This window comes from Mesoplodon bidens (assembly GCF_964165515.1).
Source record: "Mesoplodon bidens genome assembly, chromosome: 15".
Lineage (NCBI taxonomy): Eukaryota > Metazoa > Chordata > Mammalia > Artiodactyla > Ziphiidae > Mesoplodon > Mesoplodon bidens.
Genome location: NC_138171.1, coordinates 47,838,018 through 47,849,548, shown reverse-complemented (window position 1 = coordinate 47,849,548; position 11,531 = coordinate 47,838,018). Strand labels below are relative to the sequence as shown.

At 49.7% G+C, this 11,531-nt stretch overlaps 1 protein-coding gene across 6 annotated transcripts in view; it reads right to left on the bottom strand.

Annotated features, from left to right (window-relative positions):
• Nucleotides 1-6,274: 6,274 nt before the first annotated feature.
• The window catches only part of ARHGAP17 (Rho GTPase activating protein 17), an 89,317-nt gene continuing 84,060 nt past the window's right edge, over nucleotides 6,275-11,531 (bottom strand). For 2 of the 6 annotated variants that reach the window (XM_081257956.1, XM_081257960.1), the window contains one exon: nucleotides 6,275-7,156. In XM_081257956.1, coding sequence (XP_081114082.1) covers nucleotides 7,026-7,156 — 131 coding nt within the window. In that variant the 3' untranslated portion in view covers nucleotides 6,275-7,025. The remainder of the gene's footprint in view (nucleotides 7,157-11,531) is intronic. The other 4 variants (XM_081257957.1, XR_014017705.1, XR_014017706.1 and 1 more) reach the window with 4 other exon arrangements.

The following is an 11,531-nucleotide window of genomic DNA, read 5'->3' as shown; positions in this document are numbered from 1 at the left end:
GGCTTTGGGTGAAGGAATAGTTGGTGCCCAAAGGCTTTCTCATTGTGAAACTTGCCCCTCACTGTGATGTCTGGGAAATAGACCTGAGTTGGTGCCCTGGAATCTTGTGCCATAAAAAAATCAGGGAATTGTGTGCACGTCCCAAGTTCTGCCTTAGCCTGGGTTTCTTTGCTTGATTCTCCACAATGATGCTTCCCCAAAACAAGTAGCCGGGATGGGCAACTGCACAATAAATCGTTACTGGACGAGGGCTTTTGACCTGAAGAACAGCCACCCCTGTTCTGTGGAGAGTCAGGCATCCTAATTACTCTATTCTGGGCCCCAGTGGGGTCTGATGGGATGACCTGTAGGGGCTGTGTGTGCCACATGCACAGCTAAGAGCAGGGGCAGCCAACAGAGTTAGCCCTGAGACCAACTCTGGGGCGGCCCAGGGCCATGAGATAGTACCCTAGTCCTGGGGTTAAGGGGGCTGGGGGGTGGGATGGGTTAGAACCACTCACTGGCTTAGCAACTGGAGAATGAGTAGTTTCTCAAGGAAGCCCAGTTTCCAAGGAGCATGGACAGGAAGCCCCGGGTCTGAGGAGTCATTGGCTCATCCAGTCACTCATGACATCTTCTGAGTTCCTACTTGATGCCCTCAACACCTGGACCAGGGCTTCCCTGGTGGCGCAGTGGTTGAGAGTCCGCCTGCCGATGCAGGGGACGCGGGTTCGTGCCCCGGTCCGGGAGGATCCCACATGCCGCGGAGCAGCTGGGCCCGTGAGCCATGGCCACTGAGCCTGCGCGTCCGGAACCTGTGCTCCGCAACGGGGGAGGCCACAACAGTGAGAGGCCCGCGTACTGCAAAAAAACAAAGACAAACAAACACCTGGACCAGCCTTGTCCAAAGGTAAAGGCATTAGCTCGACACCTATCCTAGTCAGAGGCCTGGCTTTTCCACACGGATCCAGATGACAGCTGTGGGTTGGACAAAGGCCCCTTGGCCCTCCCAGGAAAGGGCCTCTATGGAGAGCTGTTTGCTAATGTGGCTGCTATCCAGACCCTGTAACTGGCTCCACAAGAGGCTGAACTTCTGTCTGGGGCAAGTGGGCTCAAGGGGAGGCTGAGTGACCCTCTCAAGGGCCAAAGGAGGGGAGTGGGAGGCCCAGAAGGCTTCCCCAAATTGCCCCTCAGCCAAACCTCCCCCCCAGCCCCCTGCCATGCCGAGACCTCTGCTGCCGCAGGTTGGGGTCAGAAGTGCGTTTTGGTGGGAGTTGTCACTGTGGTAGCTTAGGCCACTGCCATCTCTCCCCTGGATCGCTGCCACCAGTGTCCTGACTGGCCTTCCTGCCTCTAATCTTGCACATTCTCCAGCTCCAGGCAGAGAGCAAATCTGATCAAGCCACTCCTCTGCTTGCTCCCAGGATCAAGTCCACACACCTGGATGGGAATTTCCAGACCCCTGACAGCCAGGCCTCTTTTCAGCTTCAACTCTGATTGCTCTCCCTTCACAGTCTAGGGTCAGACCACACTCATGCTGTCCCACCTGTGGGCCTAACACAGTGGCTGACACCCAGTGGGCCCCATAAATATCCAGTAAGTAGGTCTTTGCTGCTGCTCTTCCCTCTGCCTAAACGATCCCCCCTTCCTCTCCTGGCTACCTCTTATTCTAGTCACTGCTTAAACATCACTTCTTCCAGGAAGACTTCCTCAGTCATCCCACACCCACTGTGACATGCATCTTCAAAGCAGGTATCACACTTTATTATTGATTGCTTAAGCATCTTCCCAACTAGAGAGAAAGTTCCACGAGGACAGAAGGCATGGCTTACACTGATGCCTAGCACAGCCTGGTGAATGGATGAAGGGATGACCTTCAGAACACAGATGTCTGGCTCCTTGTCTCATATCCTTCAGCCACACCCCCTCCCTGGCCTGGCTGCCCAGCCCTGCCCAGGAACACCCACTAGTCCTGCATCAAGTCAGTCCTTGAGGTCTGAGCTTGTGGAGGTGACTGGATGGCTGATCCATCACCCATCCTCTGCCCTTTGGAAACTGTGCAACTTCCAAACCCTCCTTGACCACAGACGATGGTCTCCAGGGCTGCCCATAGGACCCACTCTCACCTCTGGGAAAGGCCCACATCAGTCACCATGTCACGCTGGCTCTGTCTCTGTAACCTTGTGTTCGTCGGCCCACTGCCTCTACCTTATCGGGGCCCCACTGGCTCCTCTCTCGGGGGTGTCCTGCTGCTAGTCTTGCCCCCGCTTCAGTCCATTTTCTGCATCGCAGCCACGAGGACCTAAAGTACAAATCCGACAGTCACTCCCCTCCTGTGTCTACAGCTCCCCTTGATGACTCCAAACATGAGTTATAAGGATCTTCACACTCCAGCTCCTGCTTCCCTCACCAGCCTCACTCCCTGCCCGTTGCCTGCTTCCCCCTCTAATTCCATGCTGTCGCTCACCTCACAAGCCACTCCTAGCACCTGGAGGGCCCCCCTCCCCCCTCCTTTCTCCACCAAGATGGGCCTTCCTCCCACATACTTCCACGGCTCCCCCACTCCACAGTCTCTGTTTCCTGGGTATTTGTTTGCAAGCTTCCTGGGGGCCGAGGCCACATCTGTATGGTTCAGGTTGGTTTCCCAGGGTCTAGGCCAGTATCCCCCTGCAGGAGACACACAGAATTATTTAGAAGCCATGGCTTCAATTCTAAGCATCCTTGTATCAAAGCAAGAATACTGTTTCTACCATGAAATGATGTGAAAAAAAATTTGGTCATCAAATATAATTTATCGATGTGTATGAAAACTGAATTCAATACAAATATAGAGGGTAAAAACAGAACCCTGATGAACTGTTTTGGTTCTTCCAAAAATATATTTGGCTCAAGTATACCCTGACGTGTCATTTGTAATGACATTTTGATGTGTGTGGCAGACAGACCCCAAGGTGACCCTCAGTGACCCCCACCTCCTGGTGTTCATGCCCTTGTATAATCCCCTCCCCTTGAGCGTGGACAGAACCTGCAACTGACTTCTAACCAATACAATACGGCAGAGGTGATGAGATGTCATCTGTAATTGTATCACAGCATGTAGACTCTGTCTTGCTAGCAAACTCACTCTAGGGGCTGTCCTTGCTGGCTTGCTGAAGTAGCAGCCTCCCCAGGGAAGCCCATGTGACCAGGAACTGCAGGCAGCCTCTAGGAGCTGAGGGCAACCCCTCGATGATGGTAAGAAGCCCTGGGCCTCAGACCTTGTGGCCCTACAAGCATAAGCACGTGACTTCTGACAACATCCTGAGGGATCTTAGGAGTGGGTCCTTCCCCAGTTGGACCTGCAGTTGAGACCCCAGCCCTGGCTGACCCTTGACTGCAGCCTTGTGAGACCCAGGGAGAGGACCCAGCTAAGCTGTGCCTGGACTCCTGACTCACAGAAACTATGAGATAATAAACGTGTTTGTGTGTGTGTGTGTTTTTTTTTTGGCTGCAACACATGGCTTGTGGGATCTTAGTTCCCTGACCAGGGGTTGAACCCGGGTCCTGGCAGCAAGAGCGCCGCGTCCTAACCACTGGGCCACCAGGGAATTTCCATGACCACTTTTTGCCTTTTGGTTGCACTGGAGCCAGTGGCTTCACTATGCCAGCAGATCTTTCTTTATCCTCAGCTCCATCACTACGATATTAGAAAAGTGGAAGCCATTGGTCTAGAAATATCTGTCAGTGGGGTGCTGCCCAGTCTGGCGCAAGACCTCCAGACTATGAGGCACAGAGCCCACTTGAGACCCTGGAGTAAAGAGATGGTAGAGTGGCATCTGTGAGAAGAGGGTGAAGGCTCCGGAATATGGTTACACACCACCAGGCTCACGGTGCAGGTGGCAGAATGGTGGGAACAGACCACAGGTAGAGAACCTAGAAAAGAGGGTTTGTCTTAAGACTTTCAAGTAAGAGGACTTACGGGACTCACTGGGCTCAGGACAGCACTGGGAGCTGGAGCCCCAAGAGTGGGACAAGGGTCCCCAAGGGAACCAAGGCCATCAAGGAGGTCCAGGGATTCAGTTATTCCAATTGCATCTGAACACTTGGGAATCCACAGGGTATGGCCCAGTACAATCACGGCAGCCAGGGGGATGCCCCGACCCCCTGTAGTCTCCAAAGTGCTGGATCAAGATCAGGCTAGATGGGTATTGCTTGCAAGGGGTGTGTGGTGAGAGGCACATGTCCCCGACCCTGGTGTAGCTGTAGGTTGGAGAGCAGGAACAGAAGGCCTGAGTACACAGGACTGAAGTTTCCAGGAGAAACTGTTCTCTGGAGAAGAGAAGGAAGCAATCTAAAGGGGCAGATACCAGCAGCATCTTCCTAGAGGCTAGCACCTTCCTGGATGGTCAGGGATGGCCACATGAGTTTGGATTACAGACTTCTCGGGAAATCCCTGGCGGTCCAGTGGTTAGGACTCCACTTTCACTGAGGGGGGGCCCGGGTTCTAACCCTGGTCGGGGAACTAAGATCCCGCAAGCTGCGAGGCAAAAATAAATACATAAGTAAATTTAAAGAATTAGATTACAGAGCTGTCTACCTCTTTCCCGTGTGTAGTGCCAGGGCGAGGTGAGAGTGATGTGGCGCCTCCCCCGGCAGGGGTGATCACATCTCTGCAGCACCTTGGAGGTGCTTCCGCCATGGTGCAATTACAGCTGAGCCGCCACATCCTGACACAGGTACAGGGGCAAGGAGGTTTCCTTTTTCTTTAGATCGGAACTGTTGAGGCAGGGAGATTGCTACAAACAATAGGAGAGTGAAAATGGAACACTGTTCTTAAAATAATGAGGGTAGGGTTTGCTGTATTTCAGAATCATTTTGTTCATCACGGCCCTTCCGTGTCCCCAGGCACTAATGCCGTCTCCTCGGCAAGCACTGCGTCCCAGCTCCCTCCTGAGTATGAGCTCAGGCATCCTGGAGGAAGCATCACCAAGGTCTGCAGAGATGCCTGACTGTGGACGGCTGAGCTCCTTGAAGAAGGGGTCAACGCTTATGAGCAACATACATCGAGACCTTTGCTTTCTCTATACGGTTTGTTCTAGAGCTAAGGGCAGTGGGGAGGGGGAGCAGAGAAAAAGAACAGGGATGGGGACTTCCCTGGTGGCGCAGTGGTTAAGAATCCACCTGCCAATGCAGGGGACACGGGTTCGAGCCCTGGCCTGGGAAGATCCCACATGCTGTGGAGCAACTAAGCCCATGCGCCACAACTACTGAGCCTGCGCTCTAGAGCCCGCGAGCCACAACTACTGAGCCTGCGTGCCACAACTACTGAAGCTCGCTCATCTAGAGCCCGTGCTCCGCAACAAGAGAAACCACCGCAATGAGAAGCCCGTGCACCGCAACGAAGAGTAGCCCCCGCTCGCCGCAACTAGAGGAAGACTGAGCAGAGCAACGAAGACCCAACACAGCCAAAAATAAATAAATAAATAAATTTATATATATATATAAAAAAAAGAACAGGGATGGTGTATGAGGAAGGAAAGAGTGAGCCTTCAGCAAACACAAATTTAAGATACCGGGGAATATGGGTACATATTTTCAATGTAATTAATAAGTGCAGGGAGTACTTTGGGGCACAGGAAACTTTAAGAGGAAAAAGCGATTGTCCCTTTCAAGTTAAACTTAAGTCAGTTCATAGGGGAAGGAGTTCCAGGGGCTTCTGAGCAAGGGCTGGGTCACGGATGCACCTGGTGAGCAGTTCTATCAGTGGAGCCGCTCAGGGCAGCCAACATGGCAGCATGTGTTCCAAAAGAGGAGGCCAAATCTGGGCCACGGGGAGGGGCTATCGTCACAACAGCCATCCAGCCCATCGGCCTCACTTTGCTCCAATTCCCCACCCACTCTTCCCAAGTATTTCAGTCCTAGGAAGGAAGTGCCTTCCAGTCATTGGAAAAGGATATTCCCCTGGAACGTAATGGCTCTGACTCCTGCCCTAGGCCTGTGGGGCTGAGTACTGGGAGTTGGCCTCCAAGGGTCTAAGTGTCTCTAGACAAGACGAGTGTCTCCGGACAAGAAAGGGTGTCAGGACTGGTGAGAGCAAAGGAAGAGCCCAGCCCATGGAACATTCGCTAAGAGACAGCCAGTCTGGGCAGTCTCTGGGTCACCTGGTGGCTGGTCTCACTGTTGTGACCTTGCTCGCCACTCTTTCAAACTTCTACATTCACAAGTGGACCCCCAGATGTCCCACCCACAATTCTATGTAGTTAAGTGACAACATGCACACACACAATCCACAGCTTTGCCTCTAAGAATGATGAAGTTTTCATATAAACCACAGAATATATTTAATTCAAATTAAACATGAAACTAGAATAATGTTCGCTCCTTATCAAGTAGCAATTACATTGTTTAAAAAAAAAAAGAACAGTACATTTCCGTCTACATTCTGGCAATCCAACAAGGCCAAGGCAATCCAGTTTGCTGAGGTGACGGATCCAGCAGTCACCACCAATGCTTGTGATTCTGAGGCAGTCGGGGAGACACAGACCATACTTCATACAAAATGATTCTGCAGCACGTCCGAAGGAGAGGAACCTCCCTTGTGATATATAAGAACGAAAGCCCAAGTAGCAGGAAGCAGGTGACTTGCACAATGGATGTACTTTATTAAATAGATAGTTAACGCATTGCTTTTTATTCATTCCAAATTGCTGATGGCGCTGCCTGCATTAATAGCAGTGACAAATGCTTCCTACACATGCCTCGGCAATGATACTCTTTCCACTGTAGGTATTTCTTTTTTCTTTCTTTAAAAAAAAAAATTTTTTTTTTTTTGGCATGATTCTTTCCCATGTAAAGAAAGCCAACTTCTTCAAGACACAGGTCATTCAGCTTTAAGTGTCAGCCTCGGCTCTCTCCTCAGGCTGTGAGAAGGCCATGTCCTGCATGGTGAGGCCTTCTTTCTCCCTCCACTGAAAGCTTCTCGCTGTTTGGTCTGCGAAGATTAACGTCTGCCTGCCCCTGCTCCACTCGCCAGGGTGGAAGGGGTCAAGGGCAAGGGGTGGCTTTCTTCACAGGGCGGTACTTTCTGTATCATTGTCCATATCCAACAGAATGCGGCCGGGCAGGTCTTTGCTGGCTGAGTCTGAATGCGTTTCAGGAAAGATGCTGCGAAGCGGTTCTGAAACCCTAGAATTGGCGTCTGGACAAAAACACGAGGAGACATGGTATCAATGCGTGGTAACACCCAAGAGGCCACCCGAGGAGAGGAAAAGCTGGAAAGTTTGAGAGTCAGCTCATGCACGCACACTCCCTTACTAGAGGCACCATCAGCCCTGAGAAGTTGAGTCAAGCCTTTGATACCCCAGGGGCAGCCAGCCACGTGGCACAGCCCCACCTCCTGGCTCTGGTGGTCCTTTCTGTGAGTGCACGGCAGTCTTCTGAGATGCGACCCTGGAAGGGTTTGCTTGCTGTGATGGAGGAGAGGAAACCTTATTCCTACCAATGTCTCTAACACATTAATTGAAATCTCCTGACAACATCTGGGCTGCAGGAATAGCTGAGCTTCACTGGGAAAAGTTCCCTCCTCCAAGGTTGTCGAGTGTCCTCCTGTTATTAATGCTATGCCCTCAACCTCGGCACTAGTGACACTTGGGGCCGGATCACTCTGGACTGTGGGGCTGTCTTGTGCACTGTAGGATATTTAGCAGCATCCCTGCCCTCAACCCACTAGATGCCGATGGCACACAGCTCTCTTTCCCACAGTGTGACAACAAAAGATGTCTCCAGACACTGCCAAATGTCCCTGGGGTGGGAGGGGGGAACAATCACCCCTGACTGCAATCACTGAAGTGGAGCACCAAATCTCCTACACATACTAGCTTTCTCATCTATTTCTAATATTGGGCTGGCCAAAAAGTTCGTTCGGGCTCTTCTGTACCATGGAAAAACCCAAACGAACTTTTTGGCCAACCCAATACTTACATAACTTCAATTCCTTTTTCATGTCTTATTATGCTGGCTGGAACTCCTTCAGCAAGACAGTAAATACACGGGTCCTCGAGCCATCATCCCTCGCTCCCATGCTCACAAGACACCTTAACCAATCACAGTCCTCTTCCTAGTGCGACAGTGAGCCTCAGATTCCTTCATTCATAAACAAATACTTACTGAGCACCTCCCACATTCTACCGGTGAGGACACAACAGTGAACAAGCCAGACACAGATTTAATGAAGCCTACAGCCAAGTGGGGGAGACAGGCCCTTCTGTCTTGAAGAATTTGTTTCTCTGGTAGATGTGAGTTCTAGCAAATGATGAGCCTTGTTAGGGATTTTAGGGTTGGTGGAAGAGAGAAGGGAGACGTTCAGATCTGTGGTAGTTTCACTGTGCCAGGTTAGAGCTAGTCATGTAAGGAGCAGGGAGGGAGGGAGAGTGGGAGGTGGGTGTGCTGGGGTTTCCCTGTTATGCTTAAGAGCTGCTTTTCTGCACTTGCTGTGGTGTAGGTACACCGTGTCTGCCCTTGCTGGGAGCTGTTTTCAGCAGTACTTCTGTTTTACCTGCTCCTAACCCACACAGACAGAGCTGGCAAATGCAGGTGCACCCTGGGAGGCTCACTGCTTTGAGACTGGTTCCTGATCCAACACGTGCCCACAGCTCTGAGCTGTGAGATCCACTTACTTCCTGGGACGTCCCTTTACTCTCAGTGACTCCTGGGTTGGAAGGCCCATCCGTCGAGGTTTCCTATGCACCACAACCCAGAGAAACGTCTAGATTTATGAAGGTGCCAAGGTGTCAAAGAGTTCAGGTACTGGATGTCATTTCAGACAATTCAGGTCTTATAACTGTAAAACCAACTGAATGGTGCTGAATTGCACTGTCTAATGGTACAGTCAAGGGTGGTCTATGAGCACAGAATACAGGCTGTGTCAGATGTGTCCTCAGCACAATGAAAGTCAATGAGGGCAGGGACCGTGTCTGTCTTGCTTACAGTGTGTCCCTAGTGCCCACAACAGTGACTGGTTAATAGCAGACATTCAATAAATGTTGTGGTTCTCTGTCTGTCTGTCTGGATAGATGGATGGAGGATGGATAGATAAAAAGTCATCCAACCATCTTTCCAAAAAGCCTAGACCAACCATCTCTCCAATCCTCTTTTCTGATAGCCTCATGTAAAGAAGTAGCCATGTCTTGAAGACAACACTGATACAAGAAACCCACTGTAAATTCAACCCCTTTGCCACTATCCTAACTCAACAAGACAGATGGTACAATCAGCCAGTGTCTCTTCTTGGCCCAAAGACTTTACAAGGAACCATGGAACTGACATGCATGATGCAAAGGGAGTGTACATACTAGTTAGATTTCTACTTATGAATATCTATATTTACATGCAAACTTAACACCTATCAGCCACAGACCCTTTTCAGAGGACAAACTGGCTATCTTTCTTCTTCTCCTTTCTTCTTTTTTTTTTTTTTACTTCACAAATAAATCTGGATTTGTACTTTTCTGAATTTCTCTAGCTATCTATGATGAACACACATTACTTACATACTTAGGAAAAAATGCGGCACAAGGGAAATTCCTTTACTTCACCCCATCTGGTTTACCTGAGGCTGGCGGGTTTCTTCCCCCAGTCCCTCTCTCACTTTTATATGGATCATTTCTTGAAAGAAAACAACAAATCTGTTTACACACCAAAAGCAGTAAGAATCCCAGCATGTGTGCAGAGCCAGCTTTCAGAAGGAGACTGATCTTCATCACAACAGCCGATGCTATTGAGCAGCTGCTACTTTCCAGACGCAGTGCTAAGCACTCCACACGTCATCACAACACAGCACCTCACTGAACCCTCATGAAATAACCCCAAGGCAGCATCAGCGCCACTGTAAGATAAGCAGGGGAGACTCTGGGAGGCTCAACTCTCTGACACAGCCGAGCCAGACTGGTTGGGCTCTGGAGCCTGGTTCTTAATCTGCAGAGGGCGTCTCCTCCCCCCCACCGAGGAGGACGTATGCCCTTGGGTGAGCGGCCTGGGAGAGAAGACAGTGTCTAAGCAGATGATGGCTTGAGTCTTAAACACTCTGCTTCATCTTAGTACAAAGGAGATAAAGGTTATTTTAGAAAGATGCCTGCAGGAGCCCTTCAGTATTTTTTCAAACACCTCTAAAACTTTCTGGCTATAGATTTACACAAGGCATCATTTTTCATTATATGCGTTCCAAGAAGGGCTGGTCTTTGAGCATATTGCTTGGAGCTAAGTTCATATGAAAGATATTAGATTAAAAGAGGAAAAAAAATAAAAACAAGAAAGCAGAGCAAGGGGCCCAGGTCACAGCCTCCGCTCACAGGCAGAATGCCACGTGGTTCACCACTGCTCTGCGGCTGTGACTAATGTAGCCTGGTCCCCTCCTTTATTGAGTATCTTTATCCAGGAGTGGACCCTCCGAGGGTGGGAACTGGCATTCTACAATGTAGAGTATGGTCCTAGAAAGTCCGTCACTTCAGCAATTTTGAATATGTGCTTTAGGTTGTAGACCTCCCCTTCGGAAAGGCCAAGGTTATTCTGATAGCCACTTTGACAGGTAACAGATCCAAATACATCGTTGAAATCAAACATTTCAGGCACGGCTGCAGGGTGAATCGGCCCCCTCCCGATCATCAAATCCTTCTCTAAACTAGTCTGAGGGAATGACTTCCTTGTAGTCCTCATCAGTTTTCTAGGGCTGTGAGAGGCTGACTCATCTCTGGGAGACTGAGTCAACTTTTTATTATTTCAGTCAAAGGAGAGATTCTGTTCCAGTCTCACTGGATGTTTATCTTGACATGATTCTGACATCTACTTATTAAAAATAAAGTGCAAGTAGAAGCAGAAGCCACTTAAATGTCCAGCTACGAGCAATAATACATCTGCTTAATGAAATATGCAGTCATTGAAAAACTACATTGTAACGTGGGAAAGAGCATGTGATGTTAAAACCGCAAAATCAAAATCTGTATATGCCAAATAATTATGATTGTGCATCCCCTTGCCTTTTAGAAAAAAAAAAAAAACTAGGAGGAAAAAATAAAATATGAATAGTGGACTTTTTCAATTATGGGAGGGTGATTTCTTATTGTTTCTAATTCCCCAATTTGTTTTAGTATCATACTTATTTTTAAAAATGCATTACTTTCATGATATAAAAGGAGTTTAATTTTAAAAAGCAAAGGCTATGAGAACCAACAAAGTCCCAAGTGTCTGATGACTACTACTGTGACTCGTTCTACCACCACACAGCGGACACATGACTCACTGAATTAATCTCAGCCTCACTAAATTAAGAACATCTTCTACTCCAGAGCACTGTCTTTTTTTTTTTTTTTTTTTTTTTGGCGGTACGCAGGCATCTCACTGTTGTGGCCTCTCCCGTTGTGGAGCACAGGCTACGGACGCGCAGGCTCAGTGGCCATGGCTCACGGGCCCAGCCGCTCCGCGGCATGTGGGATCTTCCCAGACAGGGGCACGAACCCGTGTCCCCTGCATCGGCAGGCGGGCTCTCAACCACTGCGCCACCAGGGAAGCCCCAGAGCACT